The sequence below is a fragment of the Bubalus kerabau genome, chromosome 23, assembly GCF_029407905.1.
Source record: "Bubalus kerabau isolate K-KA32 ecotype Philippines breed swamp buffalo chromosome 23, PCC_UOA_SB_1v2, whole genome shotgun sequence".
In the NCBI taxonomy this organism is placed as follows: domain Eukaryota; kingdom Metazoa; phylum Chordata; class Mammalia; order Artiodactyla; family Bovidae; genus Bubalus; species Bubalus kerabau.
The window spans coordinates 2,513,315-2,538,515 of record NC_073646.1 but is presented as its reverse complement, the minus strand read 5'-3'; the positions used below and the strand labels follow the sequence as shown (position 1 = coordinate 2,538,515).

Here is a 25,201-nt window from a genome sequence, read left to right as displayed (position 1 = left end):
ACTGTAGTCTGCCAGGCTCCTCTGTCCATGGGATTCCCCAGGCAAGAATACTGGAGTTAATTGCCATTTCCTTCTCCAGGGGATCTTCCCGACCCAGGGATCGAACCCGTATCTCATGTCTGCTGCATTGGCGGGTGGGTTCTTTACCACTAGTACCACGCACCTACTAAATGAACAGCACAGGAATGGAGGCAGGCCCCGGAGGTGGGAGAAGGGCCGGAGAAACGGTCCTTAGGCTGAAGGACCCCCACCCAGGGGCCACAGGGTAAGAACAAGGGCCATGGCTCTGCCCACCCTCCTCGGGAAGCCCCCTCCCTTCTCCCATGCCCCGTTCCTCTATCAGGATCCCTCCCGTACCCATCACCAAGTGCCAGGATGGTCCCGGAGGCAAAAAGAGGGGATTGAAACTGACCAGGCAGCGGCCCCTCCCTATATCCTGGAGGCCAGGCTGAGTGACTTCCTGGCCCTCTCCAGGAGTGTCCGTGCCCATCTGTGCTGTGCTGGACCAGTAAATATTCCTCCTACCAGCCCCTCCCTCTACCAGGACCCTCACTCCTGTCCCTGCCCACCCCAGGCCCGCTGGGTGACTGCAAAGGGTGAGGGAATGACATGCACTTGTCTGGCTGGAAGGAAAGGGTCTTTGCCCCCCTCCTCTAGACCTGGGATGAAATGCGCTGATGGCTTGGGTGCCAGCTAGACCCTCCTGCCCCCGAGCCCATCCTCCCCTCCCCTCCCTCCACCTCCCCCAGAATGAATGCCCCCTTCTCCCAACCGATGGACAACTGCTTATTCTTCGTGTGTCTCTCTGAGTACATGCTACCCGGAACAACCCTCGAGGGCTCAGGCCATTTTACAGGAAACAGGTCTGGAGAAGGAAGAGACCCATGCAGGGTTCGGGGATGGGGGGTGCAATTCCAAGCCCACACTCTCCAGCTTTCTCAGTCACCCATACAGGAAGCCAGCTGAGCTGCAGGCTCACCCTCAACCTACCCCTCCCAGCCCTGCTCAGCCCCCTGAACCTACCTGGCCCCCAGGTGTCAGGCACAACCAGCCCAGACAGTTCCCCATGAGGGCACAAGCAGGCTCGCTCAGGCCCAGTCCTTGCCGCTCCTTCTTCCCTCACCAGTGCCTTCAGCCTGGGCTCCTCGCCTTGGCTAAGCACGGCCCGCCGCTAGGCAGCCTCCTGGGCCACAGCCCCTTGGGTGTCCACACCCGAGCTGCTGCCCATAAAAGCCACTTAGGCTGCAACAGCAAGGCTGCTCCCCCACCCCCACCTCTGAGTTCCTCGCTTATGCTGCTGTAAGCTCCTGCCTGACTAGCCACCTCCATCTGTCCATCTGTCTGTCCACAGTCTGCCTGTCTGGCCTTTGACTGGCCTCCCTGGACCCAACCTGGTACTACAGTGCCTGGAGTCCATGAGGATGAGTATGGACAGTGGGGGTCCACAATCTACCATCCCACCCCCCAGTGCAGGTGGGGCTTAGGGGTCACCCTATAGCAACCCAGGACCTGCCAGGTATGCTCTGAGGCCATACCATAGTCGAGGGAGGTGGCTGGATTGGAGACCCCCCAGACCAAGGGGTAGGGAAGGTAGGATTCCCTGGTCCCTTGGGTCAGGATGCTTGGAGACCTCTTCCTCTTCTACAGAGCAGACGCTCTCAGATCAACCTGCAGCCTAGGACTCAGCCTGTGAGTGAAGATGGATGGGGACAGAGCACCCCTGGAGGGTGGAATAAGCAGGGGATGTGCTCACAGCCAGGGGCCAGGAACACTGCCTCCCAGAATCACAAAGGCGGCCCCAAAGCTAAAGAAAAGCCAAGGAAGTACCAAGAAAGGTTAACAGAGTAACAAAGACGACATCAGAACTGGCAGCAAAGTGAGTGGGTAGCAGCTTCAGAATAAATGCAGCAGCTACTACCTGCAGGGGCTTCCCGGGGGGCTCTAGTGGTAAAGGATCCGCCTGCCAGTGCAGGAGACACAAGAGACTTATGTTGGATCCCTGGGTTGGGAAGATTCCCTGGGGAAGGAAATGGCAACCCACTCCAGTATTCTTCCTTGGGAAATCCCATGGACAGAAGAGCCTGACGGGCTACATTCCTTGGTTTCGCCAAAAGCTGGACATGACTGATCATGCGCGTGCGTGCGTGTGTGTGTGTGTGTGTGTACGTACACACACACACACACACACACACACACACACTACCTGCAGGGACCAACTCAGAAGGGGGAGCAGGAAGGAGAGGCACAGGGAAGGTGAAAATGGTTCTGAGCAGCTCTCTGGAAAACTCGCCCAGGCCTCTTCCTTTAGCCTCTCTCTGCGGGAGTGTGAGACGAGAGAGGCCAGGCCGCCAGGGAAAGGGAGAAGCCTGGGAGGTGGCCTGGAAGCGTGCCCTGAGGTGTTTGGGCTGGAAGCTGTGTCGCTGGTGCTGGGCTGGGGCTGGGGCTGGGGTGGTGAGCCAGAGGGGCGGGCAGGCAGTCAGGTGCAGCTGAGCAGAGGTCTGGGTCATGCCCACCCTCTCACACTGGTGCACTCACCCACTTGTGCCATGTAGGCATGCTGGGGTGCGACAGAGGGACAGGAGGTACTACAGACCTTCCAGTCCTTCTCTCCCCTGATCGACCTGGGCTGGGACTGTCCTGTGCTCCTGTTTCGGGGAAAGGGGTTCCCTCTGACCTCTGAACCTACCTCCCTGGGGAGATGGGGCAGAGCCTGGGCCTGGGCAGAGACTCTGGGGCATGCCTGTGGGCAGAGGCCTTGTCACTGCCAGAGGGGAGGGCTGAGGGTATGTGGGGGGTGGGGGCCGCCATTAGTCTGACGCCCGGCTAACGGGCCTGCGCTTCTCGGGCCGGCGCTGCCTCCCTAATGGGCATTAAGGGCCTCGCGGGATGACCAGGCCTCGCTCACAACCCCTTCCTTCAGCCCTCGCCAGGCCTCTCTTCAGAACCCCAGAGGGGAGCAGGAGGGACCAGCGCAACGGGAAGAGATGAGAACAGGAGGACCGGGAAGAGAAGGAGAGAACCGAGAGGTCGGAGGACCGATGAGGTCGGAGGCGCCCAAAACCCTCGGCGGGGGACGCCCCGGAGGCCTGCCTCGCCTACCCGGTTCTCTTCCCGCCCACCATTCGCCCCAGCCCCGCCCACCATCCGCCCCAGCCCCGCCCATCCCCCGCCCCAGCCCCGCCCGTCGCCGGAGGCTCGGACCGCGCCTGCAGCCCAGGAGCGCAGCCGCGCAGCGCCTCCTGCCGGCCCTGTGTAGGATTGCAGCGTCCAGGGAGCTGCCCAAGGTCCCACCCTTCTGGCTCTGACGGCTCCAGCCTTGCCCGATGGGAGATTCGGGTGAGGCCCGCGCCCTAGCGCTGTGAGCACTGCTGGAGCATAGGGCCGCCCTGGGGATGGTAGACAGAGAAGGAGGGCCTCTGCCGAGCTCCCCATGGGCTCTGCTTGGGCGTCTTCTCCAGGCAACATGAAATCTAGCCCCTCACTAAGTGACCCAAACATTCACAGGACACTTGGCGTCAGGCCCTGGTGAGCACCGGGGAGGCATCGCTGAGACCCAGGGAAGCAGATTTGTGTACCTTAGCGAGGGGACATGCAGGGCTGGGGCAGCCCCCAGGAGAGGCATATAACCTGGCCTGGGGCCCTGGAGTGCTCAGGCAGAGGGGGCCACAGGGCCACTCTGAAATCTTCCAGGAGTTCCTGCAGACTGTGTGGGGAGGGGAGAGAGGAATGAGAGGAGAACAGGGCCCGGCCTCAGAGTGGGAATTCCGTTTCATGAGTGGTGGGAGCCCTTAAGGTGTACTGCACTGGAGGTAGTAACAAGGTCAGGACACCCATGTTCAGTGAAGAGCAGGGACAAGAACTTTGGGGGGGGTGGGGCAGTAGGTTGACCTGAGTGGTCTGCGACTTCCCCCAGTGCAGATCCTAGACGGAAAAAAAAACTGAGTGGACTCAGGGAGCCATAAGAATTGGAAGGGTGGAATCAAACAGAGTACTACCCACACTAGCAGGCCATGTGGGAGAAAGGTGCACCCAGTAGATGAGAGGCTTTTGCCAGTGGGGAGATACCTCCAGAAGGTGCTTCCTAAGGCCGGGGTAGAGGGGGTAGTATGGGGGCTGGCTCCACGTGGGCCTTCCAAAGCCAAGAGCTAGACAGACCAGAGGCCACCCTTCCTCCTGTCCTTGCTGGGTGCCCCAAGGTCTGCCTTGCCACATAGCCAAACAAGGATTCCAAGGGCAGCCAGACAGCATCGGCACAGTGACCAAGCACTCCAAGGTCAAGGACAGTTGTGGGACTCCAGGCCCATATTGAAGAGGGTTGAAGGGGGAGCAGAAGGGTGGAGTGAGGGGACCACTGGCAAGGGACCCAGATGGAGGGAGGCCCTTGCAAAATGGCAGAACACATTTATACGGGGGACTGGGGACAATAACTGGAAATGCAGAAGGGGGTTAGCAGTTGAGGGGCCTCTGAGGATGCAAGGGGGTGTCAGGTGGAGGTCCTTCCTTCCTAGGAAGAGAGCATGGCCGTGGCAAGGGGGCCAAGGGGTCCCCACTTCCTCTCTGGCAGCGCTTGGCTGAGGGGAGGGAGGGGTTCCAAAGAGATCCAGGTTTCAAATGAACGCTGGGAGGTGGGGGATGGGCTGCCAGGTCTTAAGATACTGCTCCCTTGGGGAAGACGTTCTCCCCAGGCTGGCCAGGGGGCACAGTGAGGAGACTCCCTGTGGGGCTCCTGGGAGGCTGGGGTGGGGGCTGCTGCTCTCCTTCTTCTGCACACGTTGATGTGGCAGCCGGACACCGTCCCCCCCACCACTGTGAGATACCCCCTCCCCTCCCTGGGGACCCTGGTTTTATGACCCCACCCCCTACAAGGAGGGGCAGCAATGGCAGAAAAGGGAGAAGGGGACCCAGCCCCCAGCAGTGTCTCTGCCCCTGTGCCCCGCTTCTGCCCCGCAAGGACAAGCAGATCTCGGCTGGATTGGAGCAGAGAGGGCGGAGCAGGGGTGGGGCGGGAGGAGGCGCGGGGTTGGGGGGTGGTGGGAACGCGTCCCCCGGCAGGCCGGCGGGCGGGAGGGCTCCTGACATTTGCCAGGGCGTGGGCGCGGCAGTTTGCGCCTCGGAGCCAGATGACAAAGTACACAACTCGGAGGAAAGGGGTCACACGCGGGGGCGCGGCAACTAGGGGAGTTTTATTGAACAGACGGCCGGCCTGTTGGCCGAAGACACTCGGTCTGGGTCAGGCGCAGGGGCGCTAGCAGGGGCGGCTATCAGGACGGCTTAGGGGCGAGGCGGGGGCTGGCGAAGGCGGTTCCCTGCGCAGACCGTGGCTGAGCCGGAGACTCTCCGAAGGCTCTAGAAAGAACAGAGAGGCCCGTGGGGAGAGGGCCGTGCGCTCTCCACTACCGCTCCCCCGACTCCCCGGGCTGGAAGCGTAGACACTGCTCCGGGAGAGCCTTCCCCGGAGTCGGGGATAGAAAGGTCGTTGGGTGCCCTGCGGGCAGGCAGACAGCACGGCTCAGATCTCCCGAGACCCCCCCCCCCCCCTGGTCTGCTGGCGTCCTGTCCCCCTCCTCTCCCCGCGTACCTGGCCTGCTCCGCCAAGATCCAGGAGTAGGCGCCCGGCCGCCACTCGGGTTGGCGCGCGGACTCCGGGGCGCGCAGGTTGCGAGGCGCACTGACCCGGAGCCCGGCCCCGGAGCTTCTGCGTCGCGCCTCCCACAGTCTCTGAGCTCCGGAGGGAAGCAGCAGAGCATCGAGGGCCGCGGGCCCCGGAGAGAGGGTGCTTCTGGCAGAGGGCCCCTGGGGCAGCGCGCCCAGGCCCAAGGTGTCCCAGGTGAAGGGCCCGGCCGCGCGGCGCCACATGTAGGGCGAGCGGCGCAGCCCCATGAGCAGGCCGGCCGCGCGGCCCACCGTGTGGTAGCGGGGGCTCGCCACGTGCTTGTACCAGGCGCCGGCGGACGGCGGTAGCAGCAGCAGCCACAGCAGGGCGAGCAGCCGGCGGCTGGCGGTGGCCCCCGGCCCCGGGCCCCGCACCCCTGTGCCCCGCGCCAGGGTGCTCACGTCGACGTCCGCCCGGAGGCGCGGACCAGGCACTGGCTCCGTCGGGTCTGTGCGCGCCGCGTGGAGAAGCCGGAGTGCGGGAGCTGCAGGCGGGGAGTTGGGCCCCGCGGGTCCGGCTATAACTGCTCGGCGGCCCCGCCCCTGCTCGCCCCCGCGGTACCTGCCTGGCTCCCTAAAGGGTGGGGGCGGGATGAAGGGAGAAGAGGAGCCCAGGCCGCGCCGCAGGACGTGGGCTCCTGAAGCACCCTGGCTGAGTGGGTTTTTCCCTGGAATTCATCTCCTCCCCAGTCTGGGGGCTCCCCTCCTCCCCTGTCTCGTGCCCCTTTTCCTCTGTCCCCAAGGAGAGGAGCTGCCAGGCGAAGGGATGGGGACAGGAAGGTGGGGCACACGCAGATCAGACTAGGGGGCCAGCAGCGCCCCAGGGGGAAAGCAGGAGAGCTGACTGGTGGGGGCCCTCTGCGCCACCAAGACCCCTCTGCCTGCCTCCTCCCCTGACGGCTGTTCCTTATCCTCACCTGTGTGTGCTCAGGCTTGTGCAACTCTTTGAGACCCCATACACCATAGCCCACCAGGCTCCTCCATCCATGGGGATTCTCCAGGCGAGAATACTGGAGTGGGTTGCCATGCCCTCTTCCAGGGGAACTTCCTGACCCAAGGATCGAAACTGTGTCCCTTATGTCTCCTGCATTGGCAGGCAGGCTTTTTACCACCAGAGCCACCTGGGAAGCCCTCACCTAACACAGTTCAAATCTGTGCCCACACCCTCTTCTCTGCTCCCTAACCCCTAGCTTCTCCCCACCAACCTACTTCCCAGCTGCTGCTAGGTGGTGGTGCTTGCAGCCGCAAGTTTAGTTAGGAGACAGTGGTTAGGATTAGGCTCCCAGAATAAAGAGTCAGTCCCTCTTACCCCCAGCCCCTGCCCTGGGCAAGATAAAGCTCTGCAGACCTCCAGCCTCCTCTTTGACTGAAAGTGAGAGTCACTCAGTCTGTCTGACTCTTTGCAAGCCCATGGACTATATAGTCCATGGAATTCTCCAGACCAGAATACTGGACTGGGTAGCCTTTTCCTTCTCCAGGGGATCTTCCCAACCCAGGGATCCAACCCAAGTCTCCCATATTGCAGGCGAATTCTTTTACCAGCTGAGCCACAAGGGAAGCCCAACAATACTGGAGTGGGTAGCCTATCCCTTCTCCAGTGGATCTTCCCAACCCAGAAATCGAACCTGGGTCTCTTGCATTGCAGGTGAATTCTTTACCAACTGAGCTATCAGGGAAGCCCTCCTCTTTGTCTATGATCCCCTAAAATCATGTTTTCTGGCCAGACCAGTCTCAATTCTTTTGCTTTACCCAACAATCCACGAGTTGGCCCATTTCTGTGTTTCTGTGCCTGGGACGGACACCCTGGCCTTTTCAATCTATGACCAAACTCCTACTCATCTTTCAGGATCCTGCTTAAATAGTCCCTGTCTGAATACTCTACTGGAGTATCCCTCTCTGCCAGCCTGGGGTTAATAGCCTCTTTCAAGATGTCAGGGCCTGACCCATTCTTGCCTGAGCCCTAAGCCAGGGAGGATTCAGCTGTCAAAATAATCAGACCTCATCCCCCCGCACCCCACCAGCAACCACACCACTCACGGGGTACCTTCTAAGTTCCAGACACCAGGGATCCTGAATTATCATACTCTGATCTCCAAACAATGCCACGTGTATGCGTGGTAAGTTGCTTCAGTCATATCCAACTCTTTGCCACCCTATGGACTATAGCCTGCCAGGCTCCTCTGTCCATGGGATTCTCCAGAAAAGAATACTGGAGTGGGTTGCCGTGCCCTCCTCCAGGGGATCTTCCTGACCCAAGGATTGAACCCGCACCTCTTACATCTCCTGCATTGGCAGGAGGGTTCTTTACCACTGACACCACCTGGGAGATTCCCAAACAATGCCACAAGGTGGGACAATTATTGATTCCATCTACCAAAGAGGAAACTAAGGCCTGGGGGAAATTAACTTGCTCCAGTCACCTGGGTAAGCACTGGGGACAGAGTGGGGTCCAACCTAGACCCCCAGCCTGAGAGTTCCAGTTTGAGGACCCCAGCTACAGTGCTTAATGGAAGCCTCCCCTCTCCCTCTGCCTGTCACTTCAGCAAGAAGGAGGGGCGAATCTGGGGCAGGAGGCGGGCACAGTCTGGGTCTGTCCTTCCTCTCAGACCTGCACGTTGGGAGAGGCCCAGAGGGGCTCAGAGGTGCCAAGGAAGGCCCCTGGTTTTGAGGCAGGAGGGGCAGAGAGGTCTGGTGATCCCCTGGGATCTGGAAGCCGTCGGCTCGCCCCAAAAAGGCCCTGTGGAGCAGCTGAGAAACGTTCCCTGGAGCTCAGTGCCCCAGGCTGGACGCTGGTGGGTGTGGGGGGAGGCACTCCTGCCTCAGTTTCCTCATTGGTAAACAGTAATGGTAGCCTCCTGACCAGCTTGCTGTGAGCACTAAACATCCAGGCTGCTGGGACTTCCCTGGCTGTCCAGTGATTGAGACTCTGCACTTTCACTGCAGGGGGCATGGGTTTGATCCCTGGTCTGGGAAGTAAGATCCTGAATGCCATGTGGCATGGTCAAAATTTTTTTTTAAAATCCAGGCTGGGTCTTGACATGGTACCTGGCATGCAGTAACCGGTAAAGTCACTCAGTTGTGTCCGACTCTTTGCAACCCCACGGACTGTAGCCTATCAGGCTCTTCCATCCATGGGATTTTCCAGGCAAGAGTACTGGAGTGGGTTGCCATTTCCCTCTCCAGGGGATCTTCCTGACCCAGGGATCGAACCCAGGCCTCCTGTATTGCAGGCAGACACTTTACTGTCTGAGTCACCAGGGAAGGTAAATGGCGAGGCTAACATCTGTTACTGTTGCTGTGCCAGCGGCTGCCTAGTCCCCGAACCTGTCAGAGAAGATGCTTTGACGGAGGGGTGATGGTGCAGGGTCCAGGCAGGGCGGGGGCACAGAGGGAGACGCCTGTGCGCCTGGAGGGGCCTGGAGGAGCGCAGGGACTGCTGGGCCGAGTGGATAGCTGCCCCTTCCACCCACCGCTGCCTCTCTCTCCTGGGACCCCTTGGCCTCAAGAGCTGCCTGGAGTGCACGGTGGGCGGGCAGCGCGGCACGACGCAAGGGTCCCCTGGCACTGCCGCCCACTCCCTGCTGAGAGGAGGCAGGGGACTGCGGGCAGCGGGCAGGAAGCGTCTGCAGGCAGGACGTCATCTATGTGAAAGCTGATCAATCGTGGTCGATGCGGTAATGGAGGTTTCTGCGCAGTTAGAAAATTTAAGACAGCTACAGTTAGCAGAGTGGATAAATCTGAAAATGCCATATTGACCTGACCAAAAAAAAAAAAAAAAAAAAAGCCGTGCACAACGGAATGTTCAGTGTCTGAAGTTTAAATACCAGCAATCCTTCCGGCTGGCTTATGACTGTGAACTAGAGGGAAGGAAAAATGTCCGCGTGCAGGTGAGAGGTGGAGGGCCAGTTGGGACAGAGTCGGTGGCTGCCTGTCAGGTGGAGGTGTGCAGAAGGCAGGCAGGGATGGAGCCCAGGGCGGGGGAGGAAGAAGAGCACCGAATAGCTTCATGGTCCCTGGGGGCTCCCAGTTTGGGGTGCTCAGGATGAGGGTCTCTGTGCCCTGCCCAGCACTGAGCCCACGGGCCCAGGGACAAAGGGCTCTGCCAGCCTCCCACCCCCTAGAAGTCTGGAGCCAAAAGTGTGTTGCCAGAGGAGGTAGTGGCCCTAATGATCCATGAGAGCTGCCTGGTCTTTCTGGGGCTCACTGCACCTTCCATCCACACACAGACCCTTCTAGAAGCTGGATGACCATGGATGCTATTTGCACATCACCTCCCCTGACACTGGACCAAGCCCTCCAGGGGGCTGGGACCATGTCTGCTTCATACTCCCCCTTCCAGGCACAGCACCTGCCTCCTCCCCCAACAGGAACCCCATCCTAATGACACAGCAAATATGAAAACCTCTCCATTTCGTCATTTAAAATGATTATGTTTTATTAAGTCTTCCCTGGTGGCTCAGAGGGTAAAGCATCTGCTTGTAATGCGGGAGACCTGGGTTCCATCCCTGGGTGGGGAAGATCCCTTGGAGAAGGAAAAGGCATGTTTTATTAAGATTGTACATGGGCGCGCGTGCTAAGTCTCTTCAGTTGTGTCTGACTCTGTGCAACCTTATGGACTGCAGCCTGCCAGGCTTCTCTGTCCATGTGGGTTGCCATTTCCTTCTCCAAGGGATCTTCCGCACTCAGGGATTGAACTCGCGTCTCTCACATCTACCCGCATTGGCGGGCGTGTTCTTTAGCACTAGCACCACCATACATTTTAAGTCAAATGCTAGTATAAGGGGCACAGTAAGTGCCCTCTGTTCCACCCCCTCACATCAGCATCCTGCCCTCCAGGGGCAATGACTTCCAACTGTTTCAGCTATTTCTCCTAGTATTTGCCTTCATATTTTGAAATCACGAACAACTGCTATTCTAAAAATGAGTGGTCTTTTTTTCGGCCATGCCACATATCTTATGGGAGCTTAGTTCCCCCACCAGGAATTGAACCTGCATCCCCTGCAGTGGAAGCATGGAGTCTTAACCACTGAACCACCAGGGCAGTCCCTGGGTGGTCTTTTCTGTTCTGGCTGTGCTGGGTCTTCATGGCTTTCTCCACTTGCAGCAGTTGGGAGCTACTCTTCGTTGCGGTGCACCGGCTTCTCGTTGTGGAGCACAGGCTCTAGGTGCGTGGGCTTCGTAATCGCGGCATCTGGGCTTAGTTGCCCCGGGGCATGTGGAATCTTCCCAGGCCAAAGGTCGAAGCTGTGTCCCCCATGCCCCCACCCCCACCCCCGCATTGGCAGGCAGATTCTTAACTCCGGACCAAAGGGTGGTCTTTTTAAGGAGGTATGCTTTGAGTAAAGTATGCACACCTTAATTGCATTTGTTACATATGCTTACACCTATGTGCCCAGAGCCCAGATCAAGGTAGAAAGGATTTTAGTGCCCTAGGGCGCTCCTTTCAGGCTTCCCTGATGAATCAGTTGGTAAAGAATTCGCCTGAAATGCAGTACACCCGGGTTCAATCCCTGGGTCAGGAAGATCCCCTGGAGGAGATGGCAACCCACCCTAGTATTTTTGCCTGGGAAATCCCACGGGCAAAGAAGCCTGTTGGACTACAGTCCGTGTGGACTACAGTCCACAACTGAGTGACTAAACCACCACCACCAGGGGGCTCCCTTTACTCCTAGACAGAAGTCCCCAGCGGAATTCATCAGCATTTTTTCAACCTCAGCATAGTTGGCATTTGTGAGGCTGTCCTGGGCCCCGAAGGATGGGGAGCAGCATCTGTGACTGTGTAGGCAGCAAAAGAGCCCTTCCCCAAAGATGTCTGTGCCCTAATGCCTGGAGGCTGTGACTATTTACATGGTAAAGCAGAATTCAAGTTGCAGATAAAATTGAGGATGCTAGTCAACTGAACTTCATATTGGGTTGACAAAAAAAGTTCTTGTGGGTTTTCCCCATAAGATGTTACAGAAAAACTTGAATGAACTTTTTGACCAACCCAATATAAGCAAAGCATCCTGAATTATCCAGGTGAGTCCAATGTAATCTCAAGGGTTCCCCAGTGTGGAGGAGAGAGGCAGTCAGAGAAGGAGAGGTGACAGTGAAAACAGGCTGGAATGATGCTATTTGTGGAAGGAGGAAGGGCCAGGAGCATGGAAAGCAGGCAGCCCACCGGATGCTGGAAAAGTCAAGGAAACAGGAATGCAGCCCGCCTTGGTTTTATCCCAATGAGACTCATTTTGAATTCCTGAATTCCAGAACTGTAATATAATAAATATGCATTGTTTTAAGTCACTATGTTTGTGGTAATTTTTTACAGCAGCAATAGGAAACCAAAAAAAAAAAAAAAAGGCTGAGCACCAAAGACCTGACACTTTCAAATTGGCCATGCTTCAGGTGGCCAAAGTACTGGTGCTTCAGCTTCAGCATCAGTCTTTCCAATGAGCATTCAGGTTTGATTTCCTTTAGAATTGACTGGTTTGATCTCCTTGCTGTTCAAAGGACTCCAAAGGTTTATATATATATATATATATATATATATATTTTTTTTTTTCCCCCCCTAAAGTTTCCTTCTGCTTTCTGGGTCTGCTTGTTTTTGTCCCTGTATCTCACACCGCAGGCTTTCCTCCTGAGTCTGCAGATCGCTGGCTGCCAGTCAGATCCTGACAGGCTGGCTCCTTTCAAAGGGGCGTGGCTTGCTGAGAGGTGAGCTTCATTGCAGGGCAGCTGGGCACCAAGAGCCTTTCAATCTCTAATGGGGTATAAAGATCTTCTTTCTGAGGTGGTGCATTTCCTCAGTGAACAATCCTCCAGTTTCCCACCAACAGTGAGTGGGAGGAGGATGGGATGGATACAGGGAAGGGCCCAGGTGCCCAGTCAATGCACCAACTTCCATGCACTCCTTTTTCAACCCCACCTTCAGTGAACTGCTCTGTGGAGTTCCCCCAAAGGTCTTAAGGATGCTTTGTAAAATGAAAAGCAGTCACCCTCCACCTGCTCTCTGTCATTTCACAATTTGCTTGCGTCTTTCACTCATTGCTGGCCCCTTCTTCTTCTTTGTGCTCATGGAAAGTCTTTTATTCCTTTGCTGTCCTTTTAGTGGGATTTTTTGAGGGTGAGATGACACCTGCCCATGGCCAATCCACCAGGTTTAATTGGTATGATGATCCTTGTTTTGCAAACGAGGAAGCTAAAGGCTCAGCAAGTTGACCAAGGTCACCAGCAAATACGTATTTGGAGTTGCCAGCCCATTTCTGCTTCTACAGTCCAAGCTCATCCTCCCACAACACACTGCCTCTTTTCTGGAAGAGTTCAGATCTGAACCAACCTCCCTTAACAGCAGAAGAGAGGTCCTGAGTGTGCCTGAGGAGGCCCCAAACATACTGCAGAGTCCCAAAGCCCCTGGATTCACTACCCTCAATCTGCAAACCCGTCCTGCTATTTCTCTGCCTCAAGACCCCAGGCTCAGCTGGGTGAGGTCAACTTGCTCAGCTGGGTGAGGTCAACTTGCCCATGAAGAGGTCACATTCTCTACCTGCCTTTTCTAGTGGGACTGGGGATGTCCACCCCTGGCTCAGAGACAGATGTCACCACATGTTGTCTTTTCCGATAGGGATTGTGTTTGTGTGTGCGCGCACGTGTGCCCGATGACCAGGCCCCTGTTTGTCCCAAATACAACATAAGATCTGGGTTGGAGAGAGATTTGGGTTCCTAGTAAGGTCGTAGTATTTAGCAAATAAAAATACAGGGCTGTCGGTTAAACTTGAATTTCAGAGGAACCATGAATAGCATTTTAGTATTAAGTATTGAAGAGAGAATTCATAGGGCCTGGACTCCATCTTAGGCCTGTTCATGCTGATCATGCTCGGCCACCTCTCCAATGGACTCTGAACTCTGTGTTTAGTGCCTATGGAAACGACAACAGAAGGATTAGACCTCCTCTGGACAGGCCATAAATTTTTCCTTACCTATCGGAGTGTAACCTTGGGCTTATTGATTATTGGCCAATTGTTTAACTGCTTGAGCACATAACACGTGAATGATGGTGTTATTGGGATTATATCTACCCTCCCTTTGTTTATATAAGTCTCAAGGAATTTGGAGTGGTGGGTTCAGACAAGAACACATGGGATATAAAGATTTTCACAAATGCTGGTCCGGGTCCTTGGTTAAGAGGAGACTCTGCCTTGGGCCCGCTGGTGTAATAAACTGCACTTCACTATCTGCATTGTCCTTCTGAGTAAATTTGTTTCCCGGAACGCGTGGCTACAACAGTATGACCCATCAATATTTGGGTCATACGTTGCTCCCAAAAGAGAGGGCGGGCCCAGGACAGAGGCCTAGGCGGAGAGAAGCCGGATGTTCGCAGCCTGGCGCAGGGACGGCGGCTGGCCCCAAAGCGGTCGCCTCTGCCTAGAGCGCCCGGGGCGAAGTCGCCGCTCTAGCCCGCACCTCGCAGAGGCGGAAGTCGCGCACGCACTTCCGCCGGGCGGGCCCGTTGCTGGGCGGGGCGGTGACGTCGCCCCCGGAAGAGGCGGGCCCGCCGGGAGCCAGGCCGTGCGGTGCGGTGCCGCGCCGGCCGGGAACGGGCCGGATCCCGGACCATGGCGGCGGCTGCGGCGGCGGGCCCGGAGGGGCGGCTTGCGTCCCAGGAGGCGGCAGCGGCGGCACCCGAGCGGGGCGGCGGGAGTTGCGTACTGTGCTGCGGGGACCTGGAGGCCACAGCGCTGGGCCGCTGCGACCACCCGGTGTGCTACCGCTGCTCCACCAAGATGCGGGTGCTGTGCGAGCAGCGGTACTGCGCCGTGTGCCGCGAGGAGCTGCGCCAGGTGAGCCGCGCCGGCGGGCCGCGTGTCGGGACTCCCGGGCGGGCGCGGCCCGGCAGGACGACGGGGCACCCGGCAGCCGGAAGGGGACTTTGCCTTCCTGGTGTCCGGCCGCAGGCCTGGTGGCGCCGGTTTCCAAACGGGAGGCCCGGCGCGGCCGCCTGTCGGAGGAGGGATCCCCATCGTTGGTCCAGCTGTTGGCCGTCTGGGCTCGGGAGGCAGGCGGTGGCCGAGGTCCCTATGGGCCCAGAGCCTGCGGGCTTTCCTGCTGACCCCTAGGACTCTTGCCAGGCCGCCGGAAGGGGCACGGTCAGAGCCGGCGCTCCCCGACTCGCTCGGCTTTCGGGGTTTATTTCTCAGGGGTCTCCATCCCGGTGAAGGCAGCGGGGAAAGTGGGGACCTTCAGAGGCGACCTGTCCCGGGAGCAGAGGGTCACTCTGGGCGTTTCCAGCTTAGCCGTGTGTCTGGGTCTCTCTGGGCGACGCTGAGGGAACTCCTTCTGAGACTGGCGTTTTCATCTATTAAGTGACTGTTGTACTCAGACCTGCCACCCAAGGGGAAAGCGAAACCACTGAGGTCTCCTCAGGATGCCTGGTGGGTGGGGATAAAAGTGTTAGAAGCTTTCATCCTCCTTGCCAGTTTCAGCTGGGGGGGCTCGGCTCCAGAGTGGAGGGGCGGGAGTTTCAGACTGTTCAGACTTGGAAGTCCCAGTGAGGTCAGAGGGCATCATCCCCCCACCCCCCACCCTCCTTGCAATGCCAGCTGCTGGCTGGGGGCACTTAGCTGGAACTCTCTGGGTTTGCTGTGCTTTGAAATTTGTTTGCTTCCAGAGTTGTGAAACTCTCCTCGTATGTGAATGGAAAGCTTGGGCTGGTGATACCTGTCAGGGAATCTAACTTTCTTTTTCCTACAAGTGATGCAGAAACGACATCCCTTTTTCATTTTTTTAAGTAGACTTTTATGTTAAAGGAGCCAAGCAAATGCTGTAATCCCATGAGCTCTGTGGGCACATATCCTGTATCCTACCAGAAGAAGACACTGGGAGATGCTGTCAGTCTGTGATGGGGTGGAGCGCGACAGACTCGGATCTGGGAGAGGTCTAGGGTGCAGGAGCAGTCGGTGAAACTGGATCTGTCTGTGTCTTAGTCAGAAGGTTCCTCCCAGCTACGCCAGAGCCTGCCTTGCAGGCCAGGCTTGCGTGACATGACGTAATTCTTGAATGACCAGGTTTCCCAGCACGTGTAGCTTCCTGGCAGTCAGGCAGGTAGGCAGGCACGCGCAGCGGAGTCTCCAGCCCTGGGCATTGCACGTCTCATTGAGAAAGTAAAGTGTTAGTCACTCAGTTGGGTCCAACTCTGTGAGACCCCATGGACTGTAGCCCGCCAGGCTCGTCTGTCCATGGGATTCTCCAGGCGAGAATACTGGAGTGGGGAGGAAGTAAGCAGACACCTATATACGGCTCTGATAGCTAGCATCTGGCCTCTCTCATTCCTGTGGGTCCCACACCCTTCAGGTGCTCTGTGGCAAGGGGGCGTGGATATGAACTGTCAACTGGCTTCAGCTGGGGTGTGGTTTGGCATCAGGTACCCCAGCCGAGCCGCCTTCCTACCAGGCCTGCTCTGAGTTGCTTGGCAGCAGGAGGAGGTTCTGGGCAGTTTGGGAAAATGATGCTCCTCTCTGTTCATCCGGCTTCCTCCCATTCTTGGACTTGGAATCCACCCCACCCCACCCCCATCCTATTCCCTGGCTGAGTCCTGCACTGTCCTCTGAATTCATCCTGTGTCCTATGCCTGCTCAGAAACTTCTGAACCCTGCCTCTCCTCTGCCTCCTCTATGGGACTAAGCCTCTAAAAGATTGGAAGGAAAGCACGCCAAGATGCTTTGTGGGACAGGGCAGCTCTGTCTGCTTAATTCCTGCATCTTCACCTTGTGCCTCCCTTGGCCGACCCGGGGGACAGTCCTGCAACTGCTGCTCAGACGAGGAGCTGATGAGTCAAGATTGCCCAGCAGGTGCTCATGGTGGAGGCCGAGGCTCCTTCCTAGCTGGTGGGCAGTGGCGGCACGGGGCCGCTGACTGAGACTGATGTCAGGTCCCGGGGTCCTGCCCCCTCTTGCCCGGTCCTGTCTTTCCCACTGGCCACGTTCTTCTAAAAGACAAGTCTCCTCTTGCTTTCCACCTGGCCCTGATCCTGGGGATGTCGGAAGGGCTTGATGGGGCTGCTGTACAAAGTGGGATGTGTCTGAGGCAGGAGGGGCCCCGCAGACAGCCTGGTGCAGCCCCTCTGCCCCATCTCATAGGCAGGAACTGGGAGGGAGGCCGGACCTGCTGACTCTGGTCGTGCTCCCTGTTGTCCCGGCCCCTCCTCCCCAGGGAGCCGCTCTCACCCTGGTCACGGTGGACACCATTCTCTTCTGCACTCACTCTCCGTGAGTGCTCCCTGCTCGCTGGAAGTGGGGAGCAGCAAGGCCCTGGGCAGACACCCCCCTGGTCGGGGAGTCCAAAAGGGCTTTCGTCCCTCTCTCCCTCTCATTGGGGCCTGATCCTTTTGGGGCCCACCCAGGGGCACCCTTTCCCGCTTGGTCATTTACTACCTGGCCCACCCAGGGGCTGCCCAGAATGGCCCATCCTCAAGTGTCTAGGCCTGGCCTGTACCTCTATCCTGGGACCCTTCCCATCCCCGGGGTGGGGGGGTCTCAGGCCACCACACCCTCCTCCTTGTGCAGCCATCCGGTCTTGCCGCTCACCTCACCCTCTCATGAGGCAGGGACACTGGCTGCTCCCGCCCGTTGTCTGGCCCAGTCCTGGGGGGCCCTGTGCTGCTCCCAGGCTGTGTGCGAGGGGCAGTCAGTGTTGCCCCGTGCCACCTGCCAGCCTGCTCACCTCATTCTCAAATGAACACGGCCTGAGCCTGCGTGCCCACGGCCACGTTCCCTTCCTAAGCCTCTTCTGTACTCCAGTCCCTTCCTGAGCCTGCCCAGCGTCCCCCTTTGGCCTGGCTTAGGTGCGCCTAGCCCAGACAGACCCCCCCAAGCTGATGGTCACCCGGTCCAGTGAGGGTGCTCACATCCAGGGACAGACCCCACCTGTGGTGGATCAGAGTGGAACTCTGAGTAGAGGGGCCTCCCCACACCGGGGTTTCTGGGGAGGGATATCGTTTCTCTGTTGTCTGCCAGCCCAGGACACTTTGGAAGCTTTGGGGCATCCCTCGAGGGCTGGTCATGGGGTGCGGCATCCTGGAGGTTGGCTCCTGTGCTCTGCAGCACCAGCAGGTCCTTAACAGTTTGGGGCCCTGCACCTGCGGGCACCTGTCCCCAGGCAGAAATGGGGGTCTGTTCTGGAAAAGCACCCCTGGGAGTGGGGGGAAGGCAGGGCTGGGAGTGGGCTTGCTCTTGGAGTGCAGATTCCACGAGAAGAGGCCAGTGTGGCCCAGGCCTTTCCTACGTCCCTTTGGGACCTGTCAGGAGATCCTGGGCAGAGGGTCTAGGGTGAGCCTTGGAGGCAGAGCAAGACTCTGCTGTGAAGACAGGCCACAGGAGTACGGCTGGTGTAGCTGGGGCCACAGCCCCCACGTCCCTCTGCCTGGCTTGCCAGTGTGGTGATGGGAAGGTCTTCAGGGCCTGTCATCCCCCCACCCCTGGTTCTCCAGGTCGGGCGTGGCTGGACTGGGACACTTCCTTTGGGCCAGGAGGGGGGCAAGGCTTGGTTGCCCCCAAACGATGGGGCATGTCCTCAGAAGTGGAGGCTAAGCTCCCCATCTCCCACCGCCAGAGCCCCCAGGAACCGGTTTTAACCACCTTGCTGTGGGGGCTGGCATAACCACTCAGTCTCTCCAGCCAGTCCTCCACTCTCCCAATTTCATGGCTGTTCTGATTTTAGACATTCTCTGTAGCTGGGCCTGAATATAACAGGGGTGACCTTGATGTGGCCTTTCCTGAGGTGAGGATGTCCCCTGGGTGTGCTGGCACGGACGCTGAGCTGAGGCGAGTAGCCAGCTCCAGGCCGGGGGCAGAGGTGGATCAGAAAGCCTCTGAGCGAGGAGGTGGGCCTGTGTGGTCTTGGTGCAGGGGCAGGGCAGGGCGGGGAGGACGGGGAGGGCCCTCCTTGCAGGGCTCTTGTCAGCTCAGGGGGGACCTGCGCCTGCAGGAGGGCCCTGGGGGCCAGGCTGGGGTGACCTTGTCCCGCGTCACGGTCTGGCCTAGCAGCTTTACCGAGTGCTAGAGACCCTGAGAAGCGGCCAGCTGCAGAGTTTTCACGTCCATCACACCAGGTCAGCCGTGTGGCACCCCCAGACTGCGCAGTTAATGGGCAGGAAGCTGGCCAAGAACAGCTGGGGCCATGCCCGAGTCCTGGGGGGCACCCCGTCCCGTGACATCACGGAAGCCTCAGGGGGCGTGGAGGGCGGCCAGGCCTGATGCACGGTCGCCTGATATAGTCTGGCAGGCGGCAGCCACTCTTTCCTCGGCTGCTCCTTGGACTGTCTCTTCTTCCTCCCAGGCTTGTTGTCCTGTGCTCAGCACCCGTGTGATTGAGCCCCTGGTGGCCGGCTGTCTGATCCGTCACTGTCCCCAGGCAGCCTGTCTGTCTGGGGTGGGTGGGGTCGCTGTCCCCTGGAGGCGTAGCCGGCTGCTGCCTCTCTGTCACGGCCGCCCTCGGGGGTCTGGCCGGGCGTGGGGAGAGGGGCCTCCCAGGAGGGGCCCTCAGTGCCCCCTTTGCTCTCGACCCGACAGCGCCCTGCAGTGGGCGTCCACAGCCTGCCCAGCGGTCCCTTTGGCTCTGGTTTCAGGTGGTCTTCGGGAAGACTCTCCCTGCCTTTGCCACCATTCCTCTACACCAGCTGCAGCACGAGAAGAAATATGACATCTACTTCATGGACGGGAGAGTGTTTGCCCTCTACAGGTGAGAGCGGACTTCTCGGCCGGGGTCCTGCGGGTCTGCGGGCGCTTTGCGGTGGGACGGACAGACCCACCTCACCCCGCCTGTGCTCCTCGCCTCCCTCAGGGGTGCGACGTCAGGGCCTGGCGGCTGGTTCCTGTCAGCGGGCTCTCCTGGAACGGAGCTGCTCACAGCCCCCTCCTGAGGTGGTAGTGGAGGTGGGGGGTGTGGTGGGGGAATTCCGGGGTTCTGTAAGGTGCACCAGAGCTGGTGTGAGTCAGGTTCTTCACCTGTAGAGGAAAAACCCCATGAGGGGTACGGTCGTCTTGAGGGTAGCCCCCGTCTTCCAGGTGGGGGGCCGTCTCCTGGACTGGGGCCTTGTTCGGCTCTGGCCCCGGCGCCATCTGACACAGCAGTCGGAGCGCCCACCCTCCTGGCTCTCGCTCCCGGGGTGTCTGCAGGGCCGCGGCGGGAGCCGTGGGGTTCTTGTGCTCCCTGGGGCCGGTGGCGCTGAGTGTCCGGGGGGGCTGGCCCGGTGTCTCCCCAGGCAGCTGCTGCAGCACGAGTGCCCCCGCTGTCCTGAGCGGCCGCCCTTCAGCCTCTTTGGGGACCTGGAGCAGCACATGCGGAAGCAGCACGAGCTGTTCTGCTGCAAGCTGTGCCTCAGGCACCTGCAGGTGAGCCCGCCAGGCTGCCTCCCGGAGCCCCGCCTCCTGGAGCCCTGCCCCTCACTCCGCGGGCCACCACAGGCCCTCTGCGCTGTGGAGCCTGGGAGGGGCGGGAGGCCTGGGAGCCCGCCCGTGCCCAGCGCCCCTTTCCCGCAGATCTTCACGCATGAGCGGAAGTGGTACTCGCGCAAGGACCTGGCTCGGCACCGCATGCAGGGGGACCCCGACGACACCTCACACCGCGGACACCCCCTCTGCAAGTTCTGTGACGAGCGCTACCTGGACAACGACGAGCTGCTCAAGCACCTGCGTCGTGACCACTACTTCTGCCACTTCTGCGACGCGGATGGGGCCCAGGACTACTACAGGTGGGTGCGGTGGGGCCCGGAGTGCCACAGGTGGGCATGGGCTCACGGGGACTCCTGGATCAGGCGGGCCGGCACAGGCCCTGCTGACACCCGGTCCCTGCAGTGACTATGCGTATCTGCGTGAGCACTTCCGCGAGAAGCACTTCCTGTGCGAGGAGGGCCGCTGCAGCACCGAGCAGTTCACGCACGCCTTCCGCACGGAGATCGACCTGAAGGCCCACAAGACGGCCTGCCACAGCCGCAGCCGCGCCGAGGCCCGCCAGAACCGCCAGATCGACCTGCAGTTCAGCTATGCACCGCGGCACTCGCGCCGGAGCGAGGGTGAGCGGGGTCCCCGCCGCCTGTGCACCCTGCAGGCCTCAGACCCAGGCCCTGACCCAACCCCTCAGCATCAGCAGGGACGAGGGACACAGCCTTGAGCACGTGCGGATGGGAGCTCTTCATGAGTCCTGGCTCCCAGAGGCCTCGGCTCTGCTGTGCGCGGGTCCCTGGGCCTCTTCTCTGGGTCAGGAGGCCCAGGCCCCTCTCCCAACCCAGTTCCTGCTTGACCTGATGTGCGGGCCATAGGGGTTTGGGGCCACTGTGACCTCTGAGAGGCGTCTCTGCCTGCCCCTCGGGTCCACGCTGTGGTACAGAGGGAGGCCTCTGCAGGGTCCGGCCTGGGCCTGACTGGCTGTGTGCTGGCCACAGGGGTCATCGGCGGTGAGGACTACGAGGAGCTGGACAGGTACAACCGCCAGGGCCGCACAGGCCGGGCCAGTGGCCGCGGAGCCCAGCAGAGCCGCCGAGGAAGCTGGAGGTACAAGAGGTGGGAGGATTTGCGAGCCGCCAGGACCTCTGTCCACCTGGCTCCACCAGAGGCCAGGGCAGTGTGGACAGCTGGGCTGAGACAGGCGCTGGGTCAGGGACCTTGGCCTTCTGGCCTCTGTGTCCCGGGCATGGCAACAGGGTCACTTGGTGTCCTGAATCGGGTGTTCTCCTTTCTCTGCTCATTTAACCAGGGACACCATGACCCTGCAGACTGGGGTGTGAGGGGCCCCGGTCTCGGGGGTACAGTGCAGGTGTGCCAGGAGGCCCTGGCGTGGCAGGCACGTGCTCTGGCTGGGCTGTCCCGCGGCCAGCTGGACCGAGGCATCTGTGGTACCCAGGCGCTGCCCCAGAGAACTGGGCTGGGTGTTTGCCGGGCGCCAGAGCCTGAGGTTGGTGGGGAGGTGGTCCTGCTGTCCCCACAGTGCTCTCGCCTGGCTGGGAAGGCCGGGCTGGCACCTGTTCCGCTGGCTGCTGGCAGGCCAGCCTCTGGTGTCCGGGCTTCCCGGGGTGAGGCCCCTCCCCAGCCCTTTACGTCGCGTCGCTATAGTTCTGGGCCTGGCCCAGCCTGAAGGCCTCCCCATCCCAGGGAAGAAGAGGACCGAGAAGTGGCAGCTGCCATCCGGGCCTCGGTGGCCACCCAGCAGCAGCAGCAGCAGGAGACGCGCAGGACTGAGGACCGGGAAGAGGGTGGCAGGCCCAAGAAGGAGGAGGCGGGGCTGCGGGGTCCTGAGGAGGCCCGCGGCCCCCGGCGCCCAGCCCGGACTCCGGGCGAGGGCCCAGGTGAGCAGCTCCCCTGCAGGCAGGCCCACCCTGGCCCAACAGGCGGGACGTGGGCTCCTGACCACAAGGTCGGTGAGAAGCCACTGCCCTCCAGTTGGTCACCCCGTCAGGCCTGATCCTGCCCCCTCGACACTGTTCAGCCCTGACAAGGGTTCTCGTGTGTCTCGCAGGTCCCAAGGAAGCCTCCGCCAACGGTCCTGTGAGCCAGGAGGCCTTTTCCACCACTGGCCCAGCTGCAGGAGCCACACTCCCAAAGTACACGCGTGTGGGGCTCGGGGCTCCTACCAAGGGTTGGGGAGGATGGGTGCGGATGCCAGGGCTCCTGCAGGGCCGGGGGGCAGGGCAGGCCAGAGCCCACAGGCCGCTGACCCCTGTCTGCTTTCTGCACAGCACTCTCCCGCCCCCCACTTCGAAGCTCAAGGATGAAGACTTCCCCAGTCTCTGTGCCTCCGCTTCGTCCTCGAGCTCCGTGGCAGCCACCCCAGGCCCTGTGGGGCTGGCGCTGGCTTACCCTGTGCCCGCCAGGGGCAGGACCACCTTTCAGGAGGAAGACTTCCCTGCCCTGGTGTCCTCTGCCTCCAAGCCTAGCAGTACCCCCACCAGCCTCATCTCTGCCTGGAACAGTGGGGCCAGCAAGAAGGTGGCGCATCCTGCCCCGGGGTCCCAGTCTACCAGCGGGGGTAGCCAGCCCCCCAGGAAGTCTGGCAAGGGGGGTAAGGGGGGCAAAAAGGGTGGGCCGCCGCCCGCAGAGGAGGTGGAGGAGGATGGCCGTGCGGGCCTCACGGCCCAGGAGCTGCGGAGCGTGCCCACGACGGTCGCCGTCTCCTCCCTGCTGGCCGGGGCCGCCACCCAGACCTTCACCAAGGTTGGCAAGAAGAAGAAGGTGGGCTCCGAGAAGTCAGGTGCCGCGTCGCCCCCGCCCCCTGACAAAGAGGGGCCCCCTGGGGCCGAGCTGGCCCCCACGGCACCCCCTGGCAGAGCTGAGGGGCCCGCCGCCGTCATCGTCAATGGACACTCAGAGGGGCCGGCCCCGGTTCGGAGCACCCCCAAGGAACCCCCTGGGCTCCCAAGGCCCCTGGGGCCACCCCCCTGCCCCACGCCCCAGGAAGACTTCCCGGCGCTCTGTGGCCCCTGCCCACCCAGGATGCCCCCACCCCCAGGTAGGTGTGCTGGGCCCAGGCCTGCTGCGGGGCCCTGGGAAGGGGCCGCGGTAGTGGAGTGAGGCCCAGGGCGGTGCAGGTGGGCGGACGGGCCCGTGTAGGCCCTTCACGGCCCAGAGTGGTGCAGGCGGGCAGGGAGGCCCGTGTAGGCCCTTCCCACTGCCTCGGAGCCTGGTAGCCAGATCTGGATGCAGGTGGCAGGCCTGTGAGCCCATGGCCGTGGTCCGCCGTATAGCTCCCCTGCGACCTTTCTTTCCGCAAGTCGGGGAGTCCTGGCACCCTCTGGAGATGAGGACAAAGCAGTTAACTCAGGCCAAGGTTTGCCATGAGGAGCATAACATGCGTGCCGGCCCTTGGCGTTGTCAGCGGGCCCTGGACCCGCTCTGTGGGGACAGGCTGCTCTGCGGGGAGGGGCAGCGTGTGGGAAGAGGGGACCAGGGCCTGCTGTGCCTGACCAGTGAGGTCACATCCTGGGACCTTCCCGTGCACCCCACGCCCCGCAGGCTTCAATGCTGTGGTGCTCCTAAAGGGCACCCCGCCTCCGCCGGGCCTGGCACCCCCCGTCAGCAAGCCACCCCCCGGCTTCTCCGGCCTTCCATCTAGCCCCCACCCGGCCTGTGTCCCCAGCACTACGACCACCACGAAAGCGTAAGTGTGGGCGGGCCCCTGGCCCCGTGCCCCCAGGGGAGAGTGCCCTCACCTTGGGCCTCCCCAAAGGCGGAAGCCTCCACCTCCTTCCGATTCAGACCCAGGCCAACGCCTGTGCCCCGGGCCTACTTGGTCCCTGAGAACTTCCGAGAGAGGAACCTGCAGCTCATCCAGTCCATCAGGGACTTCCTGCAGAGCGATGACGCCCGCTTCAGCAAGTTCAAGAGCTACTCGGGGGAGTTCAGACAGGTCAGACAGGCAGGGGTGTGGGGGGCTGGCCCGGCCACCGGGGCCCAGGCCAGGGCTGGGGGTGACTGGGTCTGGCTCTGGCCGGCAGGGCGCGATCTCTGCAGCCCAGTATTATAAGAGTTGCCGGGACCTGCTGGGGGAGAACTTCGAGAAGATCTTCAACGAGCTGCTGGTGCTGCTGCCTGATACGGCCAAGCAGCAGGAGCTGCTGTTGGCCCACACGGACTTCCGGGGCCGCGAGAAGCCTCCCAGCACGAAGGCCAAGAAGAACAGGAAGAGCGCGTGGCAGGCCAGCACCCGGCAGGTGGGCCTGGACTGCTGCGTGTGCCCCACTTGCCAGCAGGTGCTGGCGCACGGCGATGTGGGCAGCCACCAGGCGCTGCACGCCGCCCGGGACGATGACTTCCCCTCCCTGCAGGCCCTCGCCAGGATCCTCACATAGCTCTGATGTAGCTCCCGCCAGTGCAGGCAGGAGCCACCGCACCCACAAGCCTCCTTTCTCCCCATCCCCACCCCCAGGCAGACAATGAGGCCACCTGCTCAGGCCCCTCAGCTGGCCGGCTCTCCGGGGATCACCGGGAAGGCCCGCCACGACTTGCCGGCACACCCTCTTGGGGGATCCCTCTGGATGCCTCCTGGAAACTAGAGAGACCCCTGCCGCAGCAGCAGGCTGCTCTGGGTTTACGTTCTCAGGCCCTGGAGGGCGCCGGGGAGGGAAGGGGCAGGTGCCGGGACCTGTGTGCTGTGTCAGGGCTGGTGGCCACGGTGGCCCCTTCCCGGAGCCCCTGAGTCCGAGGGCTGCAGCACCGTGGTCCCTGAGCTAGGGTCCACGGGTGCTGGAGTCAGATGTTGAGTGTGTTGTGTAAACAGTTGGCTGTTTCGTGACTAAAGAACGTTCAGGATTAAAAGACACAAAATTGTGCTACTTGAAGTTGAATCTTTTTATGAGACTAGCTGAATCTGGGATCTCCAATTGCCTCTGAACTTTTATAAGACAGTTTATCTTCAAATAAATTTATTTTGCAATAATGCACATAGCTGGTGTTCTGAGCTTCTCTGCCTTACGGGGTCACCCCACTCAGAGTGGTCAGACACTACAGCTCAGGTGGTCTCAGTGAGTACTGTGGGCCAGGGGTGGGGGGCCTGTGGGGAGAGGTGGGCAGCCAGGCTCTGCTCACAG

At 60.5% G+C, this 25,201-nt stretch overlaps 2 protein-coding genes across 4 annotated transcripts; one reads left to right on the top strand and one right to left on the bottom strand.

The window, feature by feature from the left end:
- Positions 1 to 5,164: 5,164 nt before the first annotated feature.
- Positions 5,165 to 14,245, bottom strand: NPW (neuropeptide W). The gene is made up of 4 exons (XM_055562710.1): positions 14,120 to 14,245; positions 13,942 to 13,979; positions 5,579 to 6,226; positions 5,165 to 5,346 (listed from the first exon to the last, which is right to left on the bottom strand). Exons 1-4 carry the CDS (start codon positions 14,243 to 14,245, stop codon positions 5,262 to 5,264), a joined length of 897 nt encoding a protein of 298 aa, XP_055418685.1. The 3' UTR covers positions 5,165 to 5,261.
- On the top strand, positions 12,308 to 25,054 carry ZNF598 (zinc finger protein 598, E3 ubiquitin ligase). Of its 3 annotated transcripts, none has more exons than XM_055561684.1 (13): positions 12,332 to 14,468; positions 19,250 to 19,362; positions 19,886 to 20,015; positions 20,163 to 20,374; positions 20,478 to 20,695; positions 21,065 to 21,173; positions 21,771 to 21,964; positions 22,135 to 22,219; positions 22,355 to 23,124; positions 23,628 to 23,772; positions 23,871 to 24,021; positions 24,110 to 24,325; positions 24,541 to 25,054. In XM_055561684.1, the coding sequence occupies exons 1-13, from the start codon at positions 14,244 to 14,246 to the stop codon at positions 24,808 to 24,810; spliced, it is 2,838 nt and encodes a 945-aa protein (XP_055417659.1). In that variant the 5' UTR covers positions 12,332 to 14,243; the 3' UTR covers positions 24,811 to 25,054. The 3 variants fall into 3 exon arrangements, with proteins under 3 accessions (XP_055417660.1, XP_055417659.1, XP_055417658.1); XM_055561683.1 differs by having other exon boundaries at positions 21,065 to 21,182; XM_055561685.1 differs by having other exon boundaries at positions 12,308 to 14,468; positions 21,065 to 21,182; positions 24,110 to 24,682.
- Positions 25,055 to 25,201: the final 147 nt, after the last annotated feature.